General features: G+C 40.2%; 1 protein-coding gene across 3 annotated transcripts; it reads right to left on the reverse strand.

Annotated features, from left to right (window-relative positions):
- Nucleotides 1–7,156: 7,156 nt before the first annotated feature.
- SLC25A17 (solute carrier family 25 member 17) lies at nucleotides 7,157–27,512 on the reverse strand. Of its 3 annotated transcripts, none has more exons than XM_018080799.1 (9): nucleotides 27,486–27,512; nucleotides 19,621–19,681; nucleotides 18,505–18,571; nucleotides 15,892–16,043; nucleotides 14,747–14,863; nucleotides 13,916–14,061; nucleotides 11,932–12,027; nucleotides 7,904–7,986; nucleotides 7,157–7,443 (listed from the first exon to the last, which is right to left on the reverse strand). In XM_018080799.1, the coding sequence occupies exons 1-9, from the start codon at nucleotides 27,501–27,503 to the stop codon at nucleotides 7,296–7,298; spliced, it is 888 nt and encodes a 295-aa protein (XP_017936288.1). In that variant the 5' UTR covers nucleotides 27,504–27,512; the 3' UTR covers nucleotides 7,157–7,295. The 3 variants fall into 3 exon arrangements, with proteins under 3 accessions (XP_017936288.1, XP_017936286.1, XP_017936289.1); XM_018080797.2 differs by lacking the exon at nucleotides 27,486–27,512 and adding an exon at nucleotides 23,932–24,093; XM_018080800.1 differs by lacking the exon at nucleotides 27,486–27,512 and adding an exon at nucleotides 20,872–20,987.
- Between the last annotated feature and the right edge of the window lie 285 nt (nucleotides 27,513–27,797).

A 27,797-nucleotide genomic window follows, 5' to 3' on the forward strand; every position in this document is an offset into this window, starting at 1 on the left:
ACATGTATTTTCCCAACTAGTGAACTTTTTTTCCCCAGCAGCATTCAAGGCAAGAGGCAGCACATTCAATTCATTAACATTTTGACATGGCAACAAACAAAAATTTTGCCTGTATTAAAACAAAGGCCTGAGGTTCACCTAGGGTTTTAATTCACCACAATGATAAAATGACATCAAGGAAAAAAATTTACCCCACCAATGTGTACATGCAGTGTTGGATGCACAGCAGAGTACAAAGGCAAGCACCCCCACACCCGGCAAGGGGATGCAGCCTTTCTGTGCAGAATAGCATCAGCCCTATCCTCATTTCCACCTTCTGGTGTGCCCTCCCTCCAGGCTAAGGTTTCAAATCTTCAGACTGTAATTTGATTTCTTTTGGCTCACAGAAAAGTCCCTCTGCTTCAGTTGTTGGAAGCGAGGGAGAGTAGGGCAGGGCAGCAGGGCTTGGCTGCCACCTCCTGGCGTCTCGCCTCCTTCCTCTGCTGGACACACACCAAACCCCAACGAAAACAGAATACTCCAAAAATACAAATAATACCGGCACTGCCCTCTGGCTTCCTGAATTGAGCCCTTTCTAACTCAGCAGGAATAAAAGAGACTCCTAAAGGAGAAAGGGTATGAGATCAAGTTGCTGAGCCTAAGGGAGCCAAGTTTCACAAATTAATATAGTTTTTATGTATATGAATATGCGTATGTTTATAGTTTGCAATAATATGAAAGCTTGTGGCACGCTACAGGAGCAGTTAATATCTTGCAGACAGAAGCTACAAGGCATCCAGAGTCGGTTTTCATTTCTAAAAGGTTAGTCAAACAAAATACACATTCTCAAAGGTGAGGTCAATATGCCACTCCATTACAAAAAGGCTTCCATGAATGTTTCTGCTTCAGCTTTAGATAAAACTTGCGTTTATTTGCTCCAGAGAAAAGCAACAAGGAAATAATTCTTATTAATTCTTTCTCCGTTTCTTTGTCTTCTTCCCTGCTTATGAGAAAAAGAGAAATTTTCCTCACTTTATCCTCTAAAGATGAAATATATCCACTAAACACAACATTTCTGTTTTTTTGCAACATTCTGTTTATTCTTGATAAATACTCTCAGAGTTTTGAAAGCATCATATGAAATCTCCAACTTGCATCTTTTAAGACATTACAGAAAGAGTACAAGAAAAGGCTGTTGTGTGAAAAAAATACAAAACCCTCATGTGTTGCCTGCTGTAATCCTGAAAATCTCAAAACTAGAGAACTGTGGTGTCAAAGTATTCTTGATTCACGGCCACAAGGCAAGCCTAGGAGAAACAATTCAAAAGAAATTAAGACATTTGTTTTGTATGCAAAGGGTGGTTCCAAGGTTTGGGACTGTGTGGACATGTGCACGAGGAAAGATTATGAGAAAAATCCATCAAATTAGTTTTCTCACATCAGCATTCATGAAAGACAGCGCTTCATAAAACCTTCACATCAGCAAGTCACCACGGCTCCTCAAGGACATTAAAAGAACAATCAACTTCCCAAAACAACAGGACAAAGGAGATTTTTTTTTTTTGTTCAAAACAGCATCTCCGGGCCTTGATGTACCATCACTCAGCTGAGATAACAGAACACCTAAAGGGAGGTCCTATCATGTTTTTAATCCACCCAGACATGCTGAAATCTGTCCATCACAGATGAAAATCAGAAAGGCCAGGCCAAGAATTATAAAGTGACAATTTTCAGTAAGGAAGCCACAGTGAAGCCTGCCAAAGCCTGGCTGGCATTTGTCTCTAATTCCAAATAAATCCTATTGGGAAAAAACCCCCCAACCTCATGTTCCATATCTGGATGTAAGCGTACAGAAGAGATTAGCTGTTACTAAGAATAAGACCAACGTGCACTGTGACGACAGCTGGATAACAAGCACTAACAATTGCAATTCTCCCAGTGTGAGCTGAGCACTGGCTGAAGTCAGAAAAATGTTTTCCTATGGATAAACTGGGGCTGATACCACCGCACCGAGCTGGTGGTGGTTAATCCCAGGCCTCTTCTGCACAGATATCCCTGCGCCCAGCACATGTGTATCAATCTGGTGTTTGGCATTAAAGCTACAAATACAACACTGTGAAGAGGATTTCCCTGTGGTTAAAATCTGCTTTTCTGAGGTGCTGCTCCCAGTGTGACCAATAACCGTGCGTCTTTTAAGTCCTTTCCAACTCTCTTACAATGCTCACAGCAAATTAAAAGTGCTGAGTAATGGGGTATTCAGCAAGAAAAAAAAACTCTATCCAGACATTCCAGCTCCAAAAGAATATACATCCAATTTTTCCATCAGGGGTTGTAAAAATGAAGACTCAGTGCTGGTACAGCTGAGAGGATGACGTGACCCATGTAGCTCATGGGTGCTGCGATAGCACCTCAGTGAGTCAGGCCCTCCACCACATGCTGGAGATGGATGTCTGGGAACTTCTCACAGATGGATTTTGGCCTTGTTATCACTTGTACATCTCCATCACTGCAAGCCATGGGGGCATACTCCTGTCTTGCTGGGTTTTCTGATCTGGACCACCACCAAATTGCTGCTCTTCTCTCTCCCCCAGCTGCAGTAACTGCACTGGTACCTCCCCAGCTGCAGAGGGAAATAAAATCCATCTCTTTGCAAGCTTCTGCCCCTTACCTTGAAGTGACAGTGCTGTCCTCCTGGCTGCTTTGACACATTCACTACATTGCTACGAACAGCAGAGAAAAATGTTGTCTGCCAAATAGAGAGGTGAATAGATCTCATTTGAGTTATTATTTTCCAGAAAGTTCTGGAGTCCATTTCTTTCAAGCACAAACCAAAGGAAGAATACAGAAGTTAAAATAATTCTGTAGAAGGCAGTTTATTGCATGAAGTGCCAGTTCAAAATGAGCTCTTTTGCTGTTGTTCATTGAATCCTAAAACTATCCTATTTTATCTACTGCTACGAAAACCTGTAAGCTATAAATATTATATAAATTATATATGATGTCTCAAACTAGTAATGTTTTACACTGGGTCAGCACCAACAGCCCCCTACAGATCACATAGTCATGCACAGCTTTATTCGTGCAAGACATGGACCCTCTCCATACTACAAAAACTTGCTTTGAAGAGGACTTGGCAGCCCACACACACCATCAGACTGTGCCTTAAAACCCCTCTGTTTCTGTTGTGAGACAGCAACTGCAAGAGGCAGAGAGAGTTTTATAATGCTGATGAAGCAGCCTTTGCAGATGCAGAATTCAGCCTTATAGATTAGGTGATTAAACAATTATATAAAAACACCTGGTTTAGATATCCATCTTCCTCATCTAACACTTTGCTTTCAAAGTCATACTGACTAAAAAGAAAAAAAAAAGACATAAAATGCAACAATGGGCATAAGCCCTGAAGCACTGCAGGCCTCTCAAACAGCTCCCTCTCTCCCACGGCCCTGCGCTCTCCCACAACACACTCATCAGTTGAGAAATGTTTTTGACACGTGGTGAAACAATAATTCCATTGATGGCAATGAATACCTTTTTCAACAGAGCACTGTGCAGGAATATCTCAATCTTGAAAGCTCACCTGTTTTTTCCTCTGAATGGACTGTGTTTACCTGCCTTTACTACAAAAGTCCAGCAAGGCCCAGGGTCAGTACTCCCCTCTTCCTTCCTCAGCAGATGAGCAGTAAGACATGTAACGAAAGGATTAATCTGGACAAGCAGCTTTGCAGTGCAGCACTGCAGCACACTCTATTCCTTTTGGACAGACTGAAGGTAAATCTTAGTTTTTCCTCCCACATAGGGTATGCACCAGTTTTCAGGTTTTAATAACATTCTGCAGTGCAACCAGAAAAGGAAAATCATTTGATGGGGAGATGCTTCCAGCAAAGTACAGCCTGCTCCAGCAGCAGACACTGTTATTTAGCAACACTCAGCAATTCAACAACATTACATAAGACAAAAAGAATATATTCTATAAGCTGTCATCCTCCTAACTGAGGCTTAGTCAATAACATTTCTGTTATACAATATTAGATATATATACATATATATATATATGCAAATAACATAGTGAATAAGTTAAAATGTGTTAAATACTGTCCTACTATAGAGGCAAACAATCTATAATCATGAGAAACATGGTTTGGAATACAAATAGGAGCAGAATTCATTCCAAACATCACAGATATCTGAGATGCCACTTGCTTTGAAATCTCTAAGATGCCAAAGGGATTTCCTACCTTCAGTCTAAGTGTGAGGTGGGGAAGAGAAAGAACAGCATAGGATTAAATTTAAATCTCCTAAATTGAGCCAAGGTCAGAATTATCCATGACGGAACTTGGCTAAGACGGACGATCCTCTCTGCTGTTGTCCTTTATAATCATCTTTCCTTTCTCTCTTCCCTCAAAAATAGTATTAAAAAATTAGAGAGAAGGTCTATTTTTCACCTGAGGATGAAAATATTTTTTGTTAGGTTCTCCAGAAGTGAATTGACACAATTTTTTGAATGGAACACACAGTTACATACTGCCTGCACAGCAGAAGTATAGTGCGCTGGCAACCGAGGCTGCCACTGCAGGTACTTGTGCATAGAGCTGCTGCTGCCACAGCACCTCATACTCTGTTTCACTGTCTATTTCCAGCTCGAACTGACACAACCCTGTCTGCTAGGAGTCATTTTTGTCCAAAAGAACACTTGCATATTTTGTGATGTTTGACGTGGAACTCTGTCATTAGTTCTCCTGCAACTAATTTTTTCCAGTGAAATGACTACAGAGCTTAGCTGAATCATGTCTTTACACTACCCCGTGAAGTTATATGTTTGCTTGTGAGGGGGGACATCAGCAAACAACAATTTATATAAATATATTTTAAAATAGAGTAAAATGATTGTATTTCGGCTTTATTTCTGGACAGTATTCACCAAGGGTGACTTACAACTTCAGTACAAAGATTAGAAACAGTCTTTCACAGTTTACTTTGATAAATTATGCTTTCTCAAAGATACTCACCTACACCTTCAAAGCCAGGAATAATTCTATGCATTCCAAGATAAATGTCATCATCTGTTCAAACTACGCCTGAGAAAACTAAGGCAGAGGTACCAGCTGTAACATGAACATTTGCCTGCTGATTGAACAAATGACTGAACAATTCCTCAACCATCTGTAGTTTGGCTCAGTCACACAAGGTTAAGTAGTCTTTCAGTTATTTCAGACTAATACTTAAATCAATACTGGAGAATGGAGAAGCAAAAAAAAGTTTCAAATGCCACATGTCTACCACTAAAAGGAGATCGAAGGTGCTCCCGGCTTCAGTAGCTTTTGCTTTCATTCCTTTATGAAACTGTTTCATTATAATTGGTCAGCAGAGCCAAGCAGAGAGTTAAGTGCAAAATGTCTGTTCCTTCCAGACTTGATAGTAACGCAGACACAGCCAAGGCCAGCACTCCTCTACATGGGGCTTCTGTGTTCAGCTTTTTTGCAAAAATGAGATACTTTTTTATCCCTTTGAGTCCACACTGGCAGACAGACAAGTATTTTTTGGCTAGTAATTGCTAGCAAGCATTTACTTTCTTCTTATAGGTATAGCAACCAAAAAAATATTTCTGTAGGAATTGCTCCTTCTGGCCACAGACCACAGCAACCTGAGTTGCTAAACTACAGCTCCCAGAAGCCACACAGATTTCAGCCAGAGTAGCATGAGAACCACTTTGCTACCCCACAATGATTCTGACACCAGGACTTTTGACGTGAGGTAGCTTTTCAAGAGCCATACTACCAATTCCAAATTTCTTACTAAAAACACCAAAAAGACAGCAGACTACCTTTCCACAGGGCACCTGGTTTCAGTCAGAGTATTTTCATGGAAATTTTCAGAACTGTGATTCATTCTTTTCCAGGGGTGAGGTCTCCAGTCTTTCATTAGGTTTCATCCTTTAACAAAGTATAATTACAGCTCATTGCACTTTTTCATTCTTACTTGTCATATGTAAATCCTACTTGGACTGAAAATCATCCAGTGTTGAACTGGATTTTTCTTGTATAGGTACTCTGAATATTCTTAAAAGAAGCAACTGGCCTTTATTCTTATTCAAAAGACAACATCTGCAGAATTGCTTTCCAATTTCATACTTACAATTAAGACTCCAAAAAAAGGTGCCATTTTGTAATTCGGTAATGTATTTCTTGCAGCATTTAAGTCTTTTCCCATACATTCTTGGTGCTAAACTGCCATGACATTTTTCAATACTTTAAATAGAAAACTGCTCTTCAGAACAATCATACTGCAAATTTAATGATGAACACAGCAGGATTTAATGTGGATTTTATGGTCGAGGAGTACTGACCAAAACTATGCAAAAAGAGCATACACATATACATTAACTGGGACAACAGTTATGACCTTTATGCTTTATAGTCTGGGAAGATCAGTGGAAAAATAATTAAAGCACATTTTTGAGATGGCATAGCAGTTCTGAAGCATAGGGCAGTGCCCCCTGTCTGCATGAGAATGTGTGAATTCACATATTCTCACAAGGAATGGGGTTACAAAACTTCGTGTATTTCTGTGTAGCAAGTCCATTTTCTTGAGGCAGCTTGAAGAAGCAACAGGTTGTGTTCCTTCTATGTAGCCAGTATCTGCATTCAAAATTTTCAAGATTCAAAATAGGTGGATTCAAGAAGACAGAATGTCCACTTGCTTGTAATGTACATTCTAGCAGTTCAGAGACCTCACCACCAGGTACTTGGGGCAATATCACATCCCGTGCCACAAACATACTTGAAAGTAAAAGAAAACTATGCCAAAAATCTTAATCTTTATGAATTATTTTAATAAACCAAATATGAAGTGACAAACACAGGTCAAGGAAAATAACACAATAGTTTGGGGGGGGGGTGGTGTCTGAGGCACCCAAGGAAGATAAAACAAAACCAGCTCCACCAGATGCTGACAGAAGGTAAAGATACAGGAATAACTGAGGACTATTTGAGGGAAAACAAGAAAGCATAGTGTCAGAGATTAATTCTCGCCAAGAATGTCAACCAAATCATATAATCATTAAAATTTTATGTCAAGTGCTTAAATAAGGTGTCTTTGTTTCTTAAAACAGTGAGTCCACAGAACAATAGGGAATGGACTATCCCTGAATTTGTGGCAACAGGTCCTATAGAGCATATTCCAGATTCTCCAAATACTGGAGACGGAGGTGGCTAAAAAAAAGAAGCAGAGGAAGTGAGGACCCTTTGTTACCCAGCCTGGTCTCAAAAACGGAATGTGTTTCCTAGACCCCATAATCTTTGGCGTAGGTTCCTTTATCAGTGTTTGCGTGAGTGCTTTAATCCCATGACTGTGAAGGTTGCAGCAGTCAGTTTTTCATATACCAGAAACATAAGAGCAGCAGTAAGGACTGTCTGCAGGAGCTTTGCTTCAAGGCCTTTGTAGAGTCCCACTAATCCAAAACGCCTAAGGAGGAGAAAAAAAACCAAACAAGAAAACAAGTGTGAATAGCTTTCTAGAAGTAAATCAGTACACTACAATGAAGAATTAATATCACAAGTTAAAGACAACTGTAGGAATCTTAAACCCATTCTTGATCTCCAGTGCCAGCTACTTTTAATAATATTTTAAGGAGAAAATTCTGCAGAAATTAAAGGTGTTTTATGCAAGAAACCTGCTTTTCAAGATGAGAGTTGGAATGAATTGGTATCCATATGTATCCTTAATGCCACTTACTATACAGATATTTAGGAGAATTTGGGTTTGTGGACTTATTCTGCAAGATATTACGAAAACCAGGTTGACTGAAATGGTAAGTTTAAGGGAGGCAAAGAAACAAAATTCAGATCCAGCAACATTTTCACCATATTAGTAATGCCTAAGTCTTCTATATCATGGTAGGAGAAAAAAAAATGGGAAAGCTCACCTCACTCTCTGTTGAAGAAGGTAAAGAACATTTCTAAGACTGCCTAGTGTTCGGTTCTCTGGGTTCAACCTGTGGCGTCCAAACTGAAAAAAAAAACAAAGAGCATTTTCTTGTACTATTTCCCCACAGTGCCTGGCAGAGAATGCCACACATACACGAAATCTGGAGAGCCTATCTTAAACTTCTTTAAACATTTTCCATGTCATATGGCCATCAGCTTGGAACTGAGGCCAAAGCTCACAAAGCAAGCATTAAAACTGTACAGGCTACAATAATTTGTTTTGGTTTTAAGATGGATTCTAACAAAGTGTTACACGTGGCCGTATTTCCTCTTTTGGTTGCTGTGGAAAAAAGAGTTTTCAAGATTTCAAAAGCATAATTTGCAGACTCTTAGTAGGGATATGACATTCAAAGTAAGTTCCTTCTGGCTTGCTCAGCTTTCACTTGACAAAGATTCACTCACACATCTGCAAACCAATACTACATTAAGATTGCACAGCTGAACACAAAATTTATCTGCCCAACAATGGTCTTGAAGCAAAACACTTATGTGTGGACTGCTGTGGAAGAATCCAAAATTGTTTGATCCACCTACCTGGCCTAAATAATATTTCTTTTTTACTCACTGCACTTGCCTATCCCCAAACTGGTTTTCAGTAGGCACAATAGCTGCTGCTGTAGTTTTGTGTCTCAGAGTTAAACTAGCAACTTCAGTAACTCCTTTTCTAGCATTCACTGATACTCTCATCTGATCCAGGTCAACAGTACTGTCAGCAAGCTGTAACTATGAATTATTAATATACAAGAGTGGTACACTTTTGTATTTATAACAGCACAGCCTAATAGCTTTTGAAGCCTGTATACTCTGTGCTAAGAAAGGTGAACTTGAACAACTGCAAATGGATGATTTTTTCCCAGAACTTGCTGAAACAACTGCTGCATCTTAGGTATAAGACATTACCATTGACAGTAGGTGAAGTATGCAAGCTGATTTAGGCAGTTCAGAAACTTTAAGAAAATGCCAGGATAATACCGTATGTCTCAACAACTCAGATGGAAACAGCAGCAAGAGAATGCTAGTGAAAATCTCCCTTTATTAACTAAAATATGTGCTCAAAATCCACAATCTTCTCACCAGCAACTAACTCATTTGGTGTTGATTAATCAGTATTAAGAATTACTGTCAAAGACTCAGACACCCCCCAAAAAAACTGCTAACTAGGTTCCAAGTTACAGTGTCAGTCACTGCCCAGATTACTCATAGCCTTCCAAACTATACCATCATTAGGTGCTTCATTCTCCTCTTTTCTCCACCACTGGACAATTTTTGTACTGCAAACAAAGATTCATCAAGAGAAAAAAAAAAACATTAATTTCTCACTAGGATGTTAACAGTTCAGTGGTTACTGCAGGAGATTTCCCAAAGGGACTAGCATTCTCTGTGACAGAGAAAAGAGACTTTAAAGAGAACTTCTTCAACCAGGATCCCTAAGAATATTAAGTGTTGCTATATCTCCAGAGGCAATTTTAATTTAGCTGCTTTTTACTGACACATAGGCTAAAGAATAGTTTCACTGCATAATGAGTAAAACCAGTGTCATGTATGTCATGTGTCATCCTGAAAAGGAGACAGACATACGAAACAGCAAGGCTGGAAGCTGCTACTACTGTCAATTAATTACACAGGATAACTGTTCATTTTATCAAGAAGAGTGCTGTGCCAAACAGCTGAAAGCAAAGGTGCAGAACCTTCATTACAAAGAACCCTAATAACTTTCAAACAAAAGTAGGTTTCTAAAGGTTAAAGGCTGAAAAGGAAAAAAAAGAGTCCTATACTTCTACTTTGATGACAGAATTTAATTATGATGTGTAAGTTTATATGAATTATGTTGAGCTTGTATTAGCTTCTGTGTAAATCTGCTAAAATTGTTTCAAAAAACTCCCTACAATTGTATAAAGCATACTTCATGCAGAATGCTATTTCTGAAAATACTAAACCTTTATTCATAGTCTTTTTCTTTAGCATCACTTAGTGTGAGTACCAAAAACTTCAAACAGAACAATGCTAGCTTTAGATTAGGAAATGCATCATGCAGCAGAGCAAGTCTGAACTGGACAGCACAGGTACAACAGATGCAGACGTGTTCAGGGTTCCTGGCTATTCTTTCATAGAGCAAAGGGACCGAAGTCACACCTAGGGACTGCAGAACTAGAGAGAGGGTGCTTGTGTTCCTCACCATCACAGGGAGAGGACGGTCCTGCATGGAGAAGTATCATACAGGCCACTTCATTTCACAGTGGGCCACTGTGAGAAAAATCCCCTCTCCCACCAGGACACTGATGGTTTAGCTGTGCTCCCACAGAAAGGCAACTCATCACTGCTTGGGAAGCCAGCAGGGAACTGGCTCACTGCAGCTGAGGAGAGCAGGAAGCTGCAGCTGGGCAGTACACCAAGCTGGCAGCACAACTTACCAAAGCTGTCGTTCTTCTGTCATCATGAGACAGAAGAATTTCATTCAAAAAGCTAAAAGGAGACAGATGAAACATGAAGCCACAAGACTGTAGCCACTTCTATAGCAACCATGGAAAGGAACAAGGGCTGAAGCTCTTATAGGGATGTAGCCCCATGAAACCTGCACTGCCGTGCGATGCTCAGGCTAAAACAGAGCATTCCAACTTTCCTTCCAGTTCTCCTTTACACCAGCAGAAAAAGCATCACAAATTAAAAACAGACTGATGTTGCAACTTATCCAAACAGAGCTATATTTGCTTAAATATTTTTTGTGTCTGTCACTCCAATAATAGAATTCTTGTTATTAGTTTAGCTTCTGAGGAGTGTCCAGGCTGTTAAAACAGGATAAGACACTGAATGAAAGCACTAGCTCAGCTGATCAAAAATTATGAAAATTTCAGGAAAGATGGCAACTGACAAAATTACAAAGTAAACATATTCAAGTCCTGTTGCTTTGAAATATAGCATCCAAAGTATCTTTTTACAGGCTATGAAAAATCAAAATACATTTATTTCATTCTAATTAGAGAGAAGAATAACTCAAATAATTAAAAAATTGCTTGAAAATTAGCTGAAAATTAATTCTTCCAGATGTACAATTAACAAGAAAATTCCCATATTAGAGAAGTCTGAAAAGTGATACCCTTAGCACAGAAGGCTCGTTTTCAATAATTCAACTAATTCTCAGAATTTAGACAAGTTTTAGAACATAACGGCTTTACCATTAATTTAAGGCTTCTCCATACTTAGGAAAATAGCATCATATTTCATGTGGAAAAGTTTATTAATATTTAACTGTTATAAAAACAGATTTAAAAGCACAGAAATTAAAGTACAATATGCTTATGCACGGCCAGGTCTCCTGCTTCCTCCCTGCTAACAAGTTTTGTCTTGTGTCAATATTCCAACAATATTGGTACATCCTGAAAGGAGCAGCATTATCCAGCATAGATACGAGCCGAAAGTAAGAAAAAGTGCAAGTGTTACCATTACCACTACAATTAGCCTCAACAGCCAGGCAAGTGGTTAAAGATATTTATGAGGGACCTCAGCTTCCCCTGATGAATCACATTCTGGATACTGACAAGGTCAGACCATCATCCAAACAACAATACCTATGAACAGAACGTTTCTTTTATTACTCTAGGTCATCTGGAAACAGATTGGGTTTAGAAGATTTAAATTTAACTTCTCACTTGATGCATTTTCCTTTTATATTCAAAGAAGTAAATGTATGTTCTTGTAGTGCGTAAAAGCAGCACAGTGCCTCAGCTTCTGTACCGATGCACTATGCTGGCAATCCTACCAGTTACATGAAACAAATGTGCTCTACTAACATCAAGTTCGATCAGAATCCAAGAGGAGAGACATCCTAATCACTGGCCTGCACCGTGCAAAAATACCTCCCAGAATGATGGGTGCATTAATTCAAATAAAAACTAGCCATATGAATAACACTTGCACGATACAGAACAAGTCAAAGGCAGAGTCACCCTGAAACAAAATTATTACTTACCCTCAGAATTGACTGCACTGTCTGCAGAGGATAAGTGAGGGTCGTGGCAACTGCTTTGGCTATTGCACCAATGACAAAAGCATCCAAAGATGTGAGCTGTTCAATAGATAAAGAACATATTTATTTCCACATTGTACCAAACCAGCCAGTTACCCAGATATGTTTGGGGATTCAGTAGTGGTACCTGCTACCAGATTATCTAACGATCTTTGGCATGAAGATTTCATGAAATCCCTAGATCTTCTCAATTTAAAGAGTTAGTTATAGTTCAACCAACTTACTTGCCCACAACTAAAGTTTATTTTTTTACTTCTACCTGCTTTTGCATTTATACAAGGCCATACAACTAGACCAATCTAAATCACCAAGAGTAGACAAAAGATAAGGAAGTATAATTTTAAACATATCATCAATAGGCATTTCAGGTTTTGCAACTAAAACTAACAAGTCACACAGTGCTTGTGAAAAGGTGACAGTGAAAGACTCCTTGAACATCATCCTGTAATCCCGAGGCATAATTACTACGCTCTCAGGCAGAATTGTAGTCTTGATGACATAGGCTAAAAATCTCATCCCCTATTACTTAAGAACACCTGCTGGAAGCCCATCCTCACTGCCAAAGCCCACACTGTTCCAGGATGCACCAAATATATTGTTATAACCTATACTGATTACAATGCATCTCAGTTTACCAGTGTGAATTAATCAAGGAAAATAAGTAGGTGCCCATATCAAAACGTGCTTGAAATTTCCAAAATATATTGATTGCAATCACAAAAATGCTTACACATGCACATCCTAAAAGGATCAATCTGATATATTTAAGACAATCAGGAAAAGACCAAACAGGAGGAAAAATATTGTCCAAAATAAAAATTACCATTGCTAGGGAAAAAAAGTATTTTCCCTCTCCACTGATCATGGATAAAGAAATGCCCTAATTTAAGGTGGAACTAAGGAATTTAAAAGAAATACAAGAAATAAATATATAAATAAATATGTCATTAGCCAAAAGGCAAACAGCAATGCAGAGGGAAGCTCAGCTCATCACACAAAAATTGTACTGTCCATAATGTAACTGGGTAGATCCATGAGGCACAAACGGAGTGCTACAGCTGCAGTACTAACTAAAGACAGTAAGTCTGAAGCCTCATTGATAGTGCAAAATCTCATGTAAAAATAATCTCACTATGTCTTGAGGAAAAACGAGATAGCTTTGAAACATACTGATATGACCTAACATTTTAAATCAGACAATGCATCCTAAAATCATAAATTAACAGCAAAGAGCCAGAGCTTAAACATGTATTATGTTATGACATTATCTGAAAACGTAACGCAAATGCTTTTCAGTTTGCCAGAACATAAAAGAAACATGACTTCAGCTGAGATTCTACATCTGATATAGTGAAATACAACAGAATAAGAAAAAAGAAGGGAACTATAAATCAGGGACAGAAAAGTGATTATGCCTCTATTTAGAGAATCGGGAAGGTATGGTTGCAATATGGTTCAATTCTAGTGTCCATCCGTGGAAAAATTACACTGAAGAATTGAGGGCTTCAAGAAAAAAATGTTATTAAAATGACAGGGCCCAGAGAAAAACTGTGATACTCTGAAGGTTCTATATACTTGATTTACTGGAGAAAGTGTTAAAAGCAGACTTATAAAAGATATATTAGAATTGAAATCTCTAATTTAAATCTAGACTTGTGAACAAATGTAAACAAATGCGGACAAGAGGTGCAGTTCTATTTTTACAGGTAGAGGAATTCATCACAGGAATATCTTTCCTAAGGACATGAAAGATTGACACCTCATTTCATGATGCTAGATCCTTTTTAGATACACTAACTCAAAAAATCCCTCCAAAATACAAGAATGAAAACCAAACCTACACTTCTGAATTTGTTCAAGTGGTGCATATCAAAGAACTTGTCTTATAACAGAGCATGTTCACCATCTAGCCTCAAAACATACTCACTTGCAGCTGCTTTTTCAAAAGCTTTCGTTTAAAGCCTTCATAAAACATGAACTGTATGGCAGGATTGAAGACCAGAAGCAAGGAGGGGAAAGTACCATTCCACAAAGCTAAGACTCCTTCATCTCTTATTATCTGATGGAAGGCATCTGAGACAAAAGGTGGGGGGGGAAAGATCATTAACATTTTGAGTACAAAACACCATAAAAGGTAAGAGAAGTTATACTTAAAGCCTAATACTCAAAGTGTATAAAAATTCACATCAGACTTCTATGCAACTATTTTTACCTTCCATTTTAATCTAGAAGTTAACAGAAAGGTACTGACAAAGGAGGTTCTTGCTCACATCACCACCAACATAAACAAAGCTTATCATCTGCAGAGACACCCTGCTCTTTTTAGTACAAGCATGGCATCAACATTAAAGTCTTCTAAACCTTCTTCAAAATTACAACAATATTTATTTGATTGGCTGGTTTTAAAAGGAAGGCAGCCTGAACATGTGGATGATTAAGAGATTAAAGTAAGTGAAGTTTAATTTGCAGATTGTCTGCCCAAACTCAGACTCCAGCTATCACTTCACAAGGCTCACTACTGCTCCAGTATCTCTGTAACATACAAAAGGCATTTTAGTCACAGGGGTGCATACTGCAAAGTCTTAGTTACTGTTAGAAATAGCAAAGTCCAGTTTCCTGTAAAACTCAATGACTGCAAAGTGACAGAAGCACAGATATTACAGGGTGAAACCAGTTATATGAACAAAAGTCTTCAAAGTCCTTGATATATTTCATTTCATGAACTTTTCTTTGGTTGAAGACAACAACAGGTGCTTACCTATTATGCCTCTATAATTAGTTGGTACAATGTCTTCATTTCTGAATTTTGCTCCCTGCAGCTTCAGACGTGTGTTCACTACCCAAAGAGGAGTGGTCAAGAGTACATTCACTACACCTAATGCAAAACACAGCACAAAGAAAAATAAGCAGGAACCAGAAGATTTAAAATTTACACCAGATATGATTTCATTATAAGGATATAAACTACAGACATTGAAGGAGAGCTAGACATTTAACTAACAAGCTGTCACTCTAATTCCTGTAGCCTTTGTTCAAAAACGTAATTACATGGCATTTTACCACAGTGATATAACCAACTTAAGAATTTTTTACTTACTTCCATCAACTATTTAGCCAGTCACTGTGCCCACACTGAAAGATCAAGAAACTGCCAACTACTCACCCCTTCCAAAAAATCAAAAAACCCAAATCAAAAATCCAAGACCTCAAAAAACCTTTTTTGCAGTTTTTTTTTTAAATCAGCTTGTTTCTGTGTGGTCGCACGAGCAATTGTTCCTAAAGAATATTACTGGCAAACACAGGCACACAGTGGTAATTTTTCACGCTGGATTTGCTAGAAAGGTCTTTAATGTTATCATCCCTTCAAAGAAGCCACTGTACCATCCACACAGGAGGACGGAATGAAAAAAGAACATATGGTCCCACTGGACCTGCATGTATCTAGGGACTTCCTGTCACTTTCAGGTGAGAACCCAAAAACAAGTCTGAAAACTGACACCCAAATGCTTACAAGAAAATTCCTTACCTAATTGAAAATATTTCAGAATTGCATATCTTTTTCTTTAAATAAAAAAAAAAAGGCAACTATTACCTCTCCCTGCCACTTATCTTCAACATCTTAGTGATGATGCTTAGATACGTGGCAAACACCACGCCAGACACAAATACTATACCAGACCACAACAGCATTGTGCTTTGTGTCAGAATTCACAACAGGAATGGTTTGTGCATCTCCTTACGAGGTGGGAAGGACATAAAGGAGCAATCAGAAAGAAGCAAGTCTGCATATACTGGGAGGTCTGAGCACTCAGTGTGACCTCCAGAAGACTTCATAAAGAAAAACATTAGGCAGAATATACCAAAAAACACATTCTTGACAAAACGGAGATTTTTAAGTATTACCTGCAACAACCCCAAGAACCAAGTCTTTCCCAGTGGTTGAATGCTGACCTTTGACCCAGAGGGCTTTAAGACTATTAAATGTATAAAAATAAACAAAATTGGAGCAGCAAAGGCTGGAGATAACAGGGAACCATCCTCGATATGGTGCCAACCTAATGGAAAACAAAAAGACACAGTAAGGATCAGCAAAATATTTATGTGATCTGGTTCATTTTACATGTTGGTGGAGGATCCCAGAGATACAACACTGTATGTTACATAAAGTACAAAATAGATGTTTTTATATCAATGCTAACAAACCATACTAAATTAAGGAAAAAAGCAGTCCAGATTCTCACATAGAATTTAAAAATGGAAGACTAGTTACTGAAGTTTATATACTTCACCAAGAAGAGTTTTGCAAAGGATACGACCTGGGGCACGAGATCTGCAGGCAAGAGGAATTTCTAAGAGATGCCTGGCAGTAAATTCTAGAGAAAATTAGCCAGGTCAGTGAGAAAAAGACATCACCTAGTTAACTTTAACTATATTAACCACAGATGAAAAACCAAATATCATCTAAATCTGTCTTGATTTAAGAACGATTTCGTAACAGCTGACTAACAAAGCTCCCTTCTCTCACAGGCCTGATGAGCCTGTAAAACAGGGACACCTCAACAGCTGCCCTACATTCCCAGCATGTTCTACAACACATCCAAAAAAAGATAATGATACACACCTTCACTGGAGTGGCACAGAACAGGTAGAGAACTGGTATCATGTTAAAAGCATAATAAATCTCCTCCACAGCAGTAATTATGGAGGCTCTTTAGTATTCATTAAAATATTGGGAATACATAGAATATAAGGATCTCCAAGGAGGCTGTAAAAGATGCAAGGCTGGTAAACACACAAAAAATCTGACTGCTTAGAATGTAAATGCTAGTTTTCTGTCTCAAATCCATCCCTCCTATGTAGCTGGGAATATACCACATTATTAAGACTGCTTCTGAAGTTATAGCCTTAGCTAAACATACAGTTATAATTACAAATTAAATGACTATACAGTTATTCATAAGTCATATTAAAACAATTTTTATATTACCTATCTCTTCTGTGCTGGAAAAGAAAAAGAGAAATCTGCTGTGGGGACTATGTCCTCTAACTGAGCGTGTTAGTTTGTTTTTTCTTGATTTATTAAGAACAATTTCTGATGATTATCAAATGAAACATCTTGCAGTACAAAACATGAAACTAAAACAAAACCCATGAGTTTATTTAAATGACTTAAGTTGTCAGTGGTAGCATCTGTAATTCACACACAAATACTTCTGCACATAAAAAACCCCTAAGTTTGCATTCCAAACTGCAACTTTGAGAAAAACTCAGTGTACACTAACAAACACCTTTCAAATCACCCAGAAAAAGACAAAGTGCAAGTAAGAAAGCAAAGCTGTTTGATAAACTTCTGCAGAAAGTCCATTAGCTAAACCTATTTGCTTTATCTAGATGAGAACAAGCAGCTCACAAAAGTATATTATGAGACAACACTCTAAAGCTAATGTGAACAGTACGTTTATGATTTCACATCACATTTCAGTTTTGCTGTTGTTTGGTGTGTTTTTGTTACTCCAAACACATCTCTAAAATTAGTACCATTGCTTAGCCAGGCCTTCCCAATACCTTGGAAGAAGCAATGTTCTTCTCTTGCCAGAGTCACTGATTTTTCAGTTTCACAGGAAAAGTAGGATGACCACTTTTGCAGTCTCTCCACCCCAGTTAACTTCTTAATTTTTCTTTTTAACTTTTTTCCTTTCACCTTTTTTTAATTGAAGTTTATTTGCCACCCTCACATGACAAAAGCAACACAGGAACGTGAACGAGAGAGATCACCAACTGGCAGAGAACTCCTCATGCGTACAACTGCCAACTGCCCAAGTTCAAAGGTGGCAGAACATTATGGGCCAAGTTAAACTTTTGTCAAGTTTAATGTCCTAGAAGCTCTAGTCTACTTAGGAGTTCCAGGGATTCCCTTAGGAAAATACTTCTAACAAGGACAGGCATACAACAGTTTTTCCCAGTCAGCTCAGCTCAGACTGTGGCAAATACAAAAGTGCAGCACAGCCGAAAATTAACTGCTTTTAGACAGATCTTGAATCCCACCAGCACAGAGTCATGTGTTATTTACTTCTACATGTTTAGGAGCAGGAAAAAACCTTCCAACTGGGAAACGTGTCTCAATTCTCCCTTTGAATCTGGCTTGGCTGCCCAGGAGTTTCATCTTGATTATGACAAATTGACACACCCAAGAATCCAGGCAGACAGAGCTGGTTGATCAGGTACGTGAAGGTCCCTTTGCATTTCTGAGGAGGCACAGCTACCTCTCTAATGAAGGCACAGTTACATCACTGAACAGATCAATTGCATAAGGTGCTCAAGAAAGTTAATCCTAATTAGCTAAAGATGAACACATAAGATTATGCAAGTCATATCACACTTACATGGAGACATTTCAATTCAGAACAAAAATCTGTTCACACAGATACGAGCTAACTAATCCACTTTAAAAGCAAAGTGAAATTAGTTTTAGAGCTTGTCTACATGAAGATAAGCAGAAAATTAGTATCTACTCACAAGCCTTCTTCTTTGATTATTTCCAAAAGAACTGCCGGTGTTGTCTTAGATTTCCGCTTCTCATCAACTGGAAAACAGAAGAATCAGACTTTTCGATTATTCCAATTTTTAGCACTATTTTTCAAGTCCTTATCCTTGTTATTCTGAATATACCCCAGAAGCACTTGTTTCTTCTTCCTCATACAGGATAGATGCTCCCTATTTCTGCAGCAATTCCATAAAACATCTCCTTATTTTCATTTGCTAGGTAAGGCTACTTCCTTTTTTAATTTTTACCCAAACCAGCAGGTTCTGCTGTGCCCCAGAGTATCTGTAGTTACCAATTCCTGATACTGGTGACATGAACTGAAAGTAGGCTTCCCCTAGGTAGGGGACTCGAATTGGGCCTGCCTAACTGCTCTCAAAATTGTTCCTTGGACACCAGACTAGCACCACTAGCAGAGCAGTTTCCTGCAAACAGGTATTTGCCAACAGCCAAGCCTTAGCAAACCCCTGTCTCTTCCTGCATTGAGAGCCGTCCAACAGCAATATGGTGCTCGTTTCTCAACCACATACATCTGACAAGCTGGTTGATGATCTCCCTCAGGTTCCTAAGAGAGCTTTAGTCACAGTAATAAAATGCTTGGTGATTCTGTGACTTTAGACCAGAAGACAGAGAGTCAGAAAAAAGTTTATACTCAGATGCATTTTTGTAAATACTGGATATTCCTAATCCCAGTTCTAATCCTGACTTTTTCCTTTAAACTATCCTCAGTAATAATTTTAGACTAGTTTTTCATGATAGTGCCCCTGCATCTTCAAGTGTTTTCAGCAGCCAAAACCAACAACACACAAATATAATCCTGTGCAATCTCACATCTTTGTTTTTCTCTTTCATCTTAGATAACCATTTAAAACCCATGTCTGGCCACAGATCACACAGCCTTTTCAGCTAATTAAAAGGTTGCCCAACACTTTCAAAAGGAAGAATTACCTTCAGCTGGAAAAATGGTGTTAGTGTTAGACAGGTAAGATTTCTGTTCACGTAAAATATCCCCCTACAACCACCCTTACAAGCGCCCAAGTCAAGACAAACAGAAATGCCATTGTACAAAGAAACTAGAGTTTGACACTTACCCTGAAGTCTAAGCCTAGCTGTATCCAAAGGAAAAAATACAGTCATTGCAGTCATACTGCCCTGAAAAACAAAATAAACTGGCTATATGGTGTATCAGTTGCTTGTACAGTGCCTGCTACGATCTTTGTAGCCCTTCGCTTCTCACCCAGAAACCAGTCTGCTGAGCAAGTTTAAAAGGGATAAACTCCATGCAGAACAATGTCTATATGAAGTGGGTTTTGGTCCCATACTTACAAATCAGGGGTTTTTTTCTCTTGCATTAGATCAAGCTATAATTAAAACCATTAAAAGCTTTTTGCCCAAGGAGGACGTTTTTGAAGTCCAAGAGCTGATAAAGTGAGCATCAGCAGACAAATACACTGCACTTTTTCTACCTCTCATTAGTCTCAATACCCAAATTCTAGTTTAAAAAAACAAAAAAAGACTGACACAAACAACATTGTGTTACAATAACCTTGTTTTGAATAAGAAAACAATGACCAAACTGAAATTTCTGTTCATTAAAAAACTGATAGTACATGTTTTTCAGGACTTAATCCAGCTTTACATCAAATTCCAGTTTAGGCAATAAAGATCAGCTACCGAGACACTCTCAGTGGCATGAATTACATATAATGAATTCAATAAATCATGACCTAGATGTCACCAGATTCATGTCTTGTGAATCCAATGCCCTCTTCACTTCCTATGTGATCCAACCATTAAAGCCTCTAAATGGAGAAGCTATCAGACACCATCCTTTACAAAAGGTTAAATACTGTATTTGCAAATACCCGTATCTTCCATACAAGCAGCTGTTCCCTTTCTCTCCCTGCCATCACTCACCTTCTTCAGTTTTTAATACTCCAGCAATAATATTGCACAGCTTTTGGAAAAGAAATCTAACAAAATAAAAAAAAAGGGCCTGACTTGGTGTAAAGCTGTTTTCCATGCATCAAGTGATTGCTAAAGCTGTGGCACTCTTCCATTAGCAGTCATGCAAACTGTTTAAATGGTGGGAAGGTCTGGGATACAGCAAGTCACACAAGTGCTGTGTTTAAAGCTCTTCTAGAGCTGTGTTACGCTATATGTATAAGTGAGCTTTGCCTCTGGAAACACTCCTGCTCCCGAGCAGGCTGCTTGGATTTATCTCTACTACCAGCAACAGAGGATTATTTTTCAGGTGCTGTTTCCTCACTAGGGCAACTCTTGGTTGAAGTCTTAACCAGATTTAGGTTTTCCCAATTTTCATAACACCAGGCCACAATTACCTGGTTATTTTAACCCATTCAGTTTGGGCTCTTGCCAAAACGGTTGGTTCTGCTCTCCCACGCACTTGTCCAGTGCCTGCTCATTCTCAGTACCTACCATGTACCCTGCTGGACAGCAAGCAGGATTAATGAACCCACCTGACTGAAAATGTATAAAAAATATATTTCAGTTAGGTTAGTGCCAGCACAAAAAAGTGCCAGAAAGAGCCATCCTAATGATGGCTGCACTACCGCAATTTTGAAGCCAACCTCAAAACGCAGTTACACACACCTACACACAGAATAAGACTGTACAATCACTACAACTTCCAGCCTTCCCCTGCTCAATTTATCCTGCTTCCATCCTCCCAAAGTGAGATCCATCCTGAATCCTATTCTCAGTGCAATCCACCATACAGCAGCAACATATACACACACACTTGCACTCAAAATTAGAAAATGGAAATGGGGAAATAGTTGGGCTAGTGTCACACAGGACAAACAGGTGGATGCAAGGCACAAAACAGACTACGGGAAGAGATCTACAATGACCATCTAGTCCAGCTGCCTGACCGCCTCAGGGCTGATCAAAAGCTAAAGCACATTGTTTAAGTACATTTTCCAAATGCCTTAAACACTGACAGGCTTGGGCCATCAACCACTTCTCTAGGAAGCCTGTTCCAGTGTTTGACTGTCAAACTGGCTTAAAACTTATAGGAAGCTGTAGTTGAAGAGAATGTCATGAGATAACTAAGCTGACCTAATAGACCACTGCAAATAAAAGACAATTCATACCCTCTTCCCTCCTCTTGCTAAATTGAGGGAAATAAACTCAGAAAAGCCAAGTTACTTTTCTCCTGGGTTTACAAATAGAACAAGGCAACTAAATGATGAGAAGGCTGCCAGAAGCATCATATGAAGAAGACAGGATTTCACAGCTAGAAGGAAGGAAAACGAGACGGATGAGCCGGACCAGTCCTTCCCCCAGCAACAAAAGCCCTCAAGACAGAGTCAGATTCCTTGCTGAATCACACTTGAGACCAGCAGGGAAGGTAAGTCATAGTACTGATTGGAGGAACAGATGCTGACATGTATGACCCTGCACTGTTGGAAGGATGAGGCTTTTCTGTCAGCCTTCCCACCACCTTCCTGTCAGCCCTGAATCTTGGTAGTTTGCCAAGTCAAGTCATTTTACTGCTGAATAATCACTAGGACAGGTACAGACTGGTTTATGTAATCTCAGGCTCTTGGTCAACTGTATTTGCACCCCTGCCTCCTCCAGTCTGGCAGCATAACTTTTCAGACACCTACACGATGGTGCAGACAAAGAAACTAATCTGGCTGAAAAACAATGTTTTCCGCTGGGCTACATCTTCAGTCAGATCAGTTCAATGACCAATCACAGTACCAGACAAACAACTGTGCAGTAGCCAAGAGGTGGCCAGAACAAATGGCCCGAGGTGACTGCTGCCAAGAAGAGCTGTACAGGACCAAAGCCTGACATTCGGCTTTCTAAAAAACAGTAATAACAAAAAATTAAAACATATACAAAGACTAAATACTATGTTTCAGACAACACTGAGAGTCAAACAAAGCAGCCTGACTACGGCTAAAACGCTCCTATAAAATTCACATCCCTATAGCTTTTGCAACAAGGTTACATTTTAGCTACATGCAGAGTAAAGAATACTTATGTAATTCGATTAAAGTTTACAGGAAATCAAGCACTGATTTTTTTTTACTGCTCACAAAACTATTCCTTTGTCTCAAGTTTGACTAGGTAGCCTAGAAGGTATGCAAATTTTCAGTATATTAGAAGATAAACAAAATTTATCATGTTGTGATCTGACATGTGCTTCTGACTCAATACCTCAAGACAGCTCTGTGTTTATGGTTGGATTTATGACTTCGGTTCACACCACAAACTTTGTTTAGGGGCACAGCCTGATTACACCAATGTGTTTTCAAGGGTGAGAAGCTAACAGCGAGGGCTAAAGAGCACTGACTTCTGTAAAAGCCAGCAAAAGGAGAGTGAGTAGTATTTTGATAATGAGATAATCTGAGAGTGTTCCATTTTTTGAAAGCAGAAACAAAATCCCCATTGCCTTTGATGCTTAAACAAGCTGACTTAAAACAATTGAAGGAGCAGACAAAAATCCTGTGTTTATTTATAATAAAAGCAAAACATCCTTTAGTCTTTTTTTCCTTTTAGAATCAGCCTTTATCACAGAATCACAGGATAGTTAGGACTGGAAGGGGCCTCTGGAGATCATCTAGTCCAACCCTCCTGCCAAGGCAGAGTCACCTAGAGCAGGTTATGCATCCAGGTGGGGTTTGAATGTCTCCAGAGAGGGAGACTCCATGACCCCCTGGGGCAGCCTGTTTCAGTGTTTATCGTTCAATAACATTTAGTGACTTTCACCCTACAGAAGACATGGAGAGTTCTTTCTATCCATCAGTATGCCCAACACAACATGCTACATGCACCAAAATCCCTAATCTGTTGCAAGTAGAAGGCGGATTTGCTGTTAAGATATTAAGATATTCTGAAAAGAAAAATCCAAGCGCTGGGCATACTAGGAAATCTACCAAAATTAAACACTACTTTCTAATTTACAAGTGTCATGGGAAAAAAATTTAATTCAGTAACTGATACAAATCTCCTCGGGCTGCACTGCACCCGCCTTACGTTTTGATTAACATCTATGCGCTGCCTCACCCTTCGCAACTCTGAAGCATTCGTGAGGCCGTGGCAGGACGACGATGCCCGGCGCAGCTCTCGGACCGCACAGCTGAGGTGCTGCCCCTCTGCCTGAGCTTCTGGGAGGCTTCGATTCTCACCGCTGCAGTGATGCTCGGCTCCCGACGCGCCTCGCCGGCTTTCTGAGGGGCCCCCCTGCAGCTCCCGCCGGGCTCAGCAGAGGCTCCGGCTGCTTGGGCCCAGCGCCGGCCCCGACCTGCCCCGAACCCCCCGCGCCCGGCTCCCCGTCCCGCCGCAGCCCAACAAAGGCTGAGGGCGGCCCGCGCCCCCCGCCAGGCCGGCACGCCCCCTCCCCGCCCGGCGCCGGCTCGCTCGCTCACCACGGCCCCGGACACGGCGTGCACCAGGCTCTCGTAGGAGGCGACGGAAGACATCGCGGCGGCTCTCGGGTCTGCTCCGCCGCCCGGCCCTGCGGCCCCCGCGGCCCGGCCAGGTCCCGTCCGCCGCCCACCGCCCCGCGCCCGCCATGGCGCCCGCCCCCGTCACGTGCCGCCGCTGGCCCCGCCCCCCGGCGCCCTGGATGGGCGGGCGCGAGGGAGGCGGAGGGGCCGCTTGGGGTGATTTCCGTGGCTTTTGAGAAAAATACAGGATTAGGGGGTCCGGGAAATGCATTGTTCTTCCTTACTCTGAAACTACAATAACGCCTTTTCCCTCCACCACCAGCTTCGCTTCGAGAAGAGGCGGCTGGGCGGGGACCGCACCAGTGTCTATCAGTATCTGGAGGGAGGGTGCCAGGAGGATGGAGCCAGGCTCTTCTCGGTGGTGCCCAGCAATAGGACAAGAGGCAAGGAGCAGAGATTCATGCACAGAAAGTTCCACCTGAACATGAGGAAGAACTTCTTTACTGTGCAGGTGACCATGCACCGGAACAGGTTGTCCAGAGAGGTTGTAGAGCCTCCTCACTGGAGATATTCAAGAACTGTCTGGACTCAATCCTGTGCAACCTGCTCTAGGATGGCCCTGCTTGAGTAGGGAGGTTGCACAGATGACCCACTGTGGTCTTTTTCAACCCGGCCCATTTGGTGATTCCCTTTCCCAAACATTTAACATAAGCATTTAATTACAAAGAGGAAGCAATATTTAACTTCACATTCTGATTCTGCATTTTTCTAACTGCAGCCCCTTCTACTTACATAAAGTCTGGTATTTCTAAAGTAACACTTTTTCAAGATGATAATTTCTTATTCCATGTGGACCAGTTGAGCCTGATGCATTTTCAAACAGGGGTGGTTTAGCCTGGAGAAAAGGAGACTGCGGGGGGGACTCCATCATTCTCTGCAACTACCTGAAAGAAGATTGTAGCAAGGTGGGGGTTGGTCATCTTGGTCATCTCCCAAGTAACAAGCTACAGGAAAATAGAAAACAGTCTCAAGTTGCACCAGGGGAGGTTTATATTGGATATTAGGAAAAATTTTTTCACTGGAAGGGTTGCTCAGCACTGGAACAGGCTGCCCAGGGAAGTGGTTGAGTCACTATCCCTGGAGGTATTTAAAAGACATGCAGATCTGGCACTTGGGGACATGGTTTAGTGGTGGATGTGGCAGTGCTGGGTTTGCTGTTGGACTCAATTTTAGAATCTCTTCCAAACTAAACAATTCTATGATTCTATTTTGTTTACTCCTTTTCCCTGTCTGCAAGTCCTCACTCCTTTTCCACTATCATGCCGAGAGACTGCTCAGGGCCTGCAGCCAAAGCACACCACTACAAACAGCCATCTCGGGTTTGTCACACCCCTTGGTGGCTGAGGATGGAATGAGAAGTCCTACCAAAACAGCCCTAGACACAGGTAGCAAAGCCAAAGGACAGGGGAGCCACGGCTCACAGCAGTTAGTCAGGGCACACAGCAACAAGGCTATTAAGTACAGTTTGGGAAAATGTCAGTAACCCTATAGCCTTCACTTAACCTCTTATGTAGAAGAGATTTCACAAGGTAGGAAGGATCTCAGAAAATTAAATGAGGTTGGACATGTCATAATTCATAAGGTCACTTGGGATGATACCTGTGTCTGTTCCTCTCCTTTTGTTTTTTTTCTCCATTCTCATGGGTTTCCAGATAGCTTCAAGGTTTTGCCTGTTAACAATCCCTCCCCTTTTCTTAGCTTCACCTGTACTTCAGAAAAAAAAACATAACTAAAGATAGGAAGGAATATTTTCTTTAGCTTTGTATCATGCTACTCCTGGGCTCTTTGGTTTTGATTGTTACTCCATGTCTTTTGTTCTCTCTTTTCTGAAGAGAAAAACTAACTTCATAACTTGTTCTTCATATTTGCAGTTCCTAGTTCTTCGACCTCAACTCTCCAGCTGCCTCTTGCTTGAGCTGCAAGAGCTCTTAGTGCTTACACCTGTGCCAGGAATCAGCATACCATCCACTACCTAAATAAGGACAGGGCAGTTGAAACATTACATGCTTCCCAAGAGTTTCTACCACACAGCTGGATGAGCCATTTCCTTTTGGGAAGATGTCCCTTCATCAGGTAGCTAACAGACCCCTTACCTTTACCCCTCTGTGGGAAAACACCATTATCTTCTCTGAGAGACTGGGGATGTAAAGAACATGGGCTACTCTGCCTAAGGCAAGTTTGAGAAAAACATTTTTCCAGTGCAGTGTTCCAGCATCCCTGTGCTCAGACATTAGATGCCGATACCAGCAACCTAAGAGGCCACAATTCTTTTATACAAGGCTGATCCCATTGGTAGTCCCCTTTTTTTTTTAATATAAGATGCCTATGATGGATGCACTCACTGAGTGAACAGTACTTTGCTACTTTGGTACCAAAAAGCAGGCCTGACTGAAATCATCCCTGCAGTGCAAACCCAGAGAATCATCCTAAGCTGTATCTTACCCAGGAACAAAGGAGTTTAGGCCATGTCTTTTTAGAAGCCCACAGTACCAGTCTGAGCTGGAATTAGTCAGATCTGAAACTGCTATAGCTGCACACCTGCACATACAGCAAAAGGGGGTTTGACTACAAGTCAATCACTTTAAATATCTGCAGCCCCACGAGCCCACTGAGCTCTCCCATATGGCAGTGGGCTGCTTGGCAATGACTTCACCTTTGAGCAGGGATGCCTCTTAAGGTTCATTCTGAAGGCTGAAAGATCCCTTTACCCAACATCTGATATCTATAATGTGGTAGTGACATTTTACATTAAACCTAAAAGTATATTGTATACTAGTGCCAGTTTTTTATATAGCCAGCTATAGCTTAATTATCAGAAGTGTAGCAAGTAGTAGAGCATTTGACTAGAGTCTGAATTTAAAACACTGTCAAATCAGTTTAACTACCATTCAATTACTGCTTAATAACAATTCTATCATCATCAGATTTTTATTCAGTTGTCAATTAATTATCCTTTGATCATCATTTCATCATTAATAAAACCTTTTTAGTTAACCCCACACTGATGACTTAACTCACCTGTGACACCCCCCTACATGCAAAAGACTCAAACCTTAGTTTAGAATTAAGATGTACACAGGTCACCAGCTATCTCCTGACACTAAAGCAGCCAGGAGCAGCTTAGGTTTTACAAAACCAGGGGACAATTACACAAAGTGACTTTGCACAGTCAGGTCCACGAGCTTTTGGGAGAAGTGCCTCAAACAGGACACAAACTCCCATTACTGCTGTTCTTTGTGATTCTGTCCCTCTTGTGTGGAGGGAAACTTTCACCAAAGAGTCAGTTTGTACTGCAGAGTGGATTTCCATCCTCATTGTGCACCCAAATAACTCTATACTATTATTATTCTGTTTAGCAATATTTTAAATACAACACTATGCCCTGTATGTATTGCAAAACAATATCAACAGATAATGTAACCTGAGTATTAAACAGGTAATGCAACAACTGCAATATTCCAAAAGCAACTTACCTTATTGTTGGAACACATAGACCTAGTAAAGCTGTCCAAGAAATACAAGGGAAACAATATAGATTAAGTTAAACAAGATATGTCAGTGTGTTCTACAGTGAAAAAAAAAATGGAACCTATCTAAAAAACCTAACTGCATAAAAAGTTTCATGAAGACATGCCCTTAGGTCTTCACAGAAATACCACAAATTCGACAGGTTCCCAGGCAAACACACAACACGTACAAGTGTGGTTTAAGGAAGGACAGAAGGTCCAAGTTGTCTGCTTTTCCTCAAATCTGTCAATTCTACTAGAGAGCTTGGAAGAAGTGAA

This window comes from Manacus vitellinus, unplaced genomic scaffold (genome assembly GCF_001715985.3).
Source record: "Manacus vitellinus isolate BGI_N305 unplaced genomic scaffold, ASM171598v3 scaffold_5_pilon, whole genome shotgun sequence".
Classification (NCBI taxonomy): Eukaryota; Metazoa; Chordata; class Aves; order Passeriformes; family Pipridae; genus Manacus; species Manacus vitellinus.

Bases quoted from the DNA above. Each gene is read 5' to 3' on its own strand.
- SLC25A17 (XM_018080797.2), bottom strand. From the start codon at position 23,985: ATGTCTTCCGTCGCCTCCTACGAGAGCCTGGTGCACGCCGTGTCCGGG. The intron at 18,572-19,620 runs GTAAGTGTCAAA...TCTGTTTTCCAG, and splicing joins AGCTAGGCTTAGACTTCAGG to TTGATGAGAAGCGGAAATCT. The intron at 16,044-18,504 runs GTGAGTAGATAC...GTTTTCCATTAG, and splicing joins ATAATCAAAGAAGAAGGCTT to GTTGGCACCATATCGAGGAT.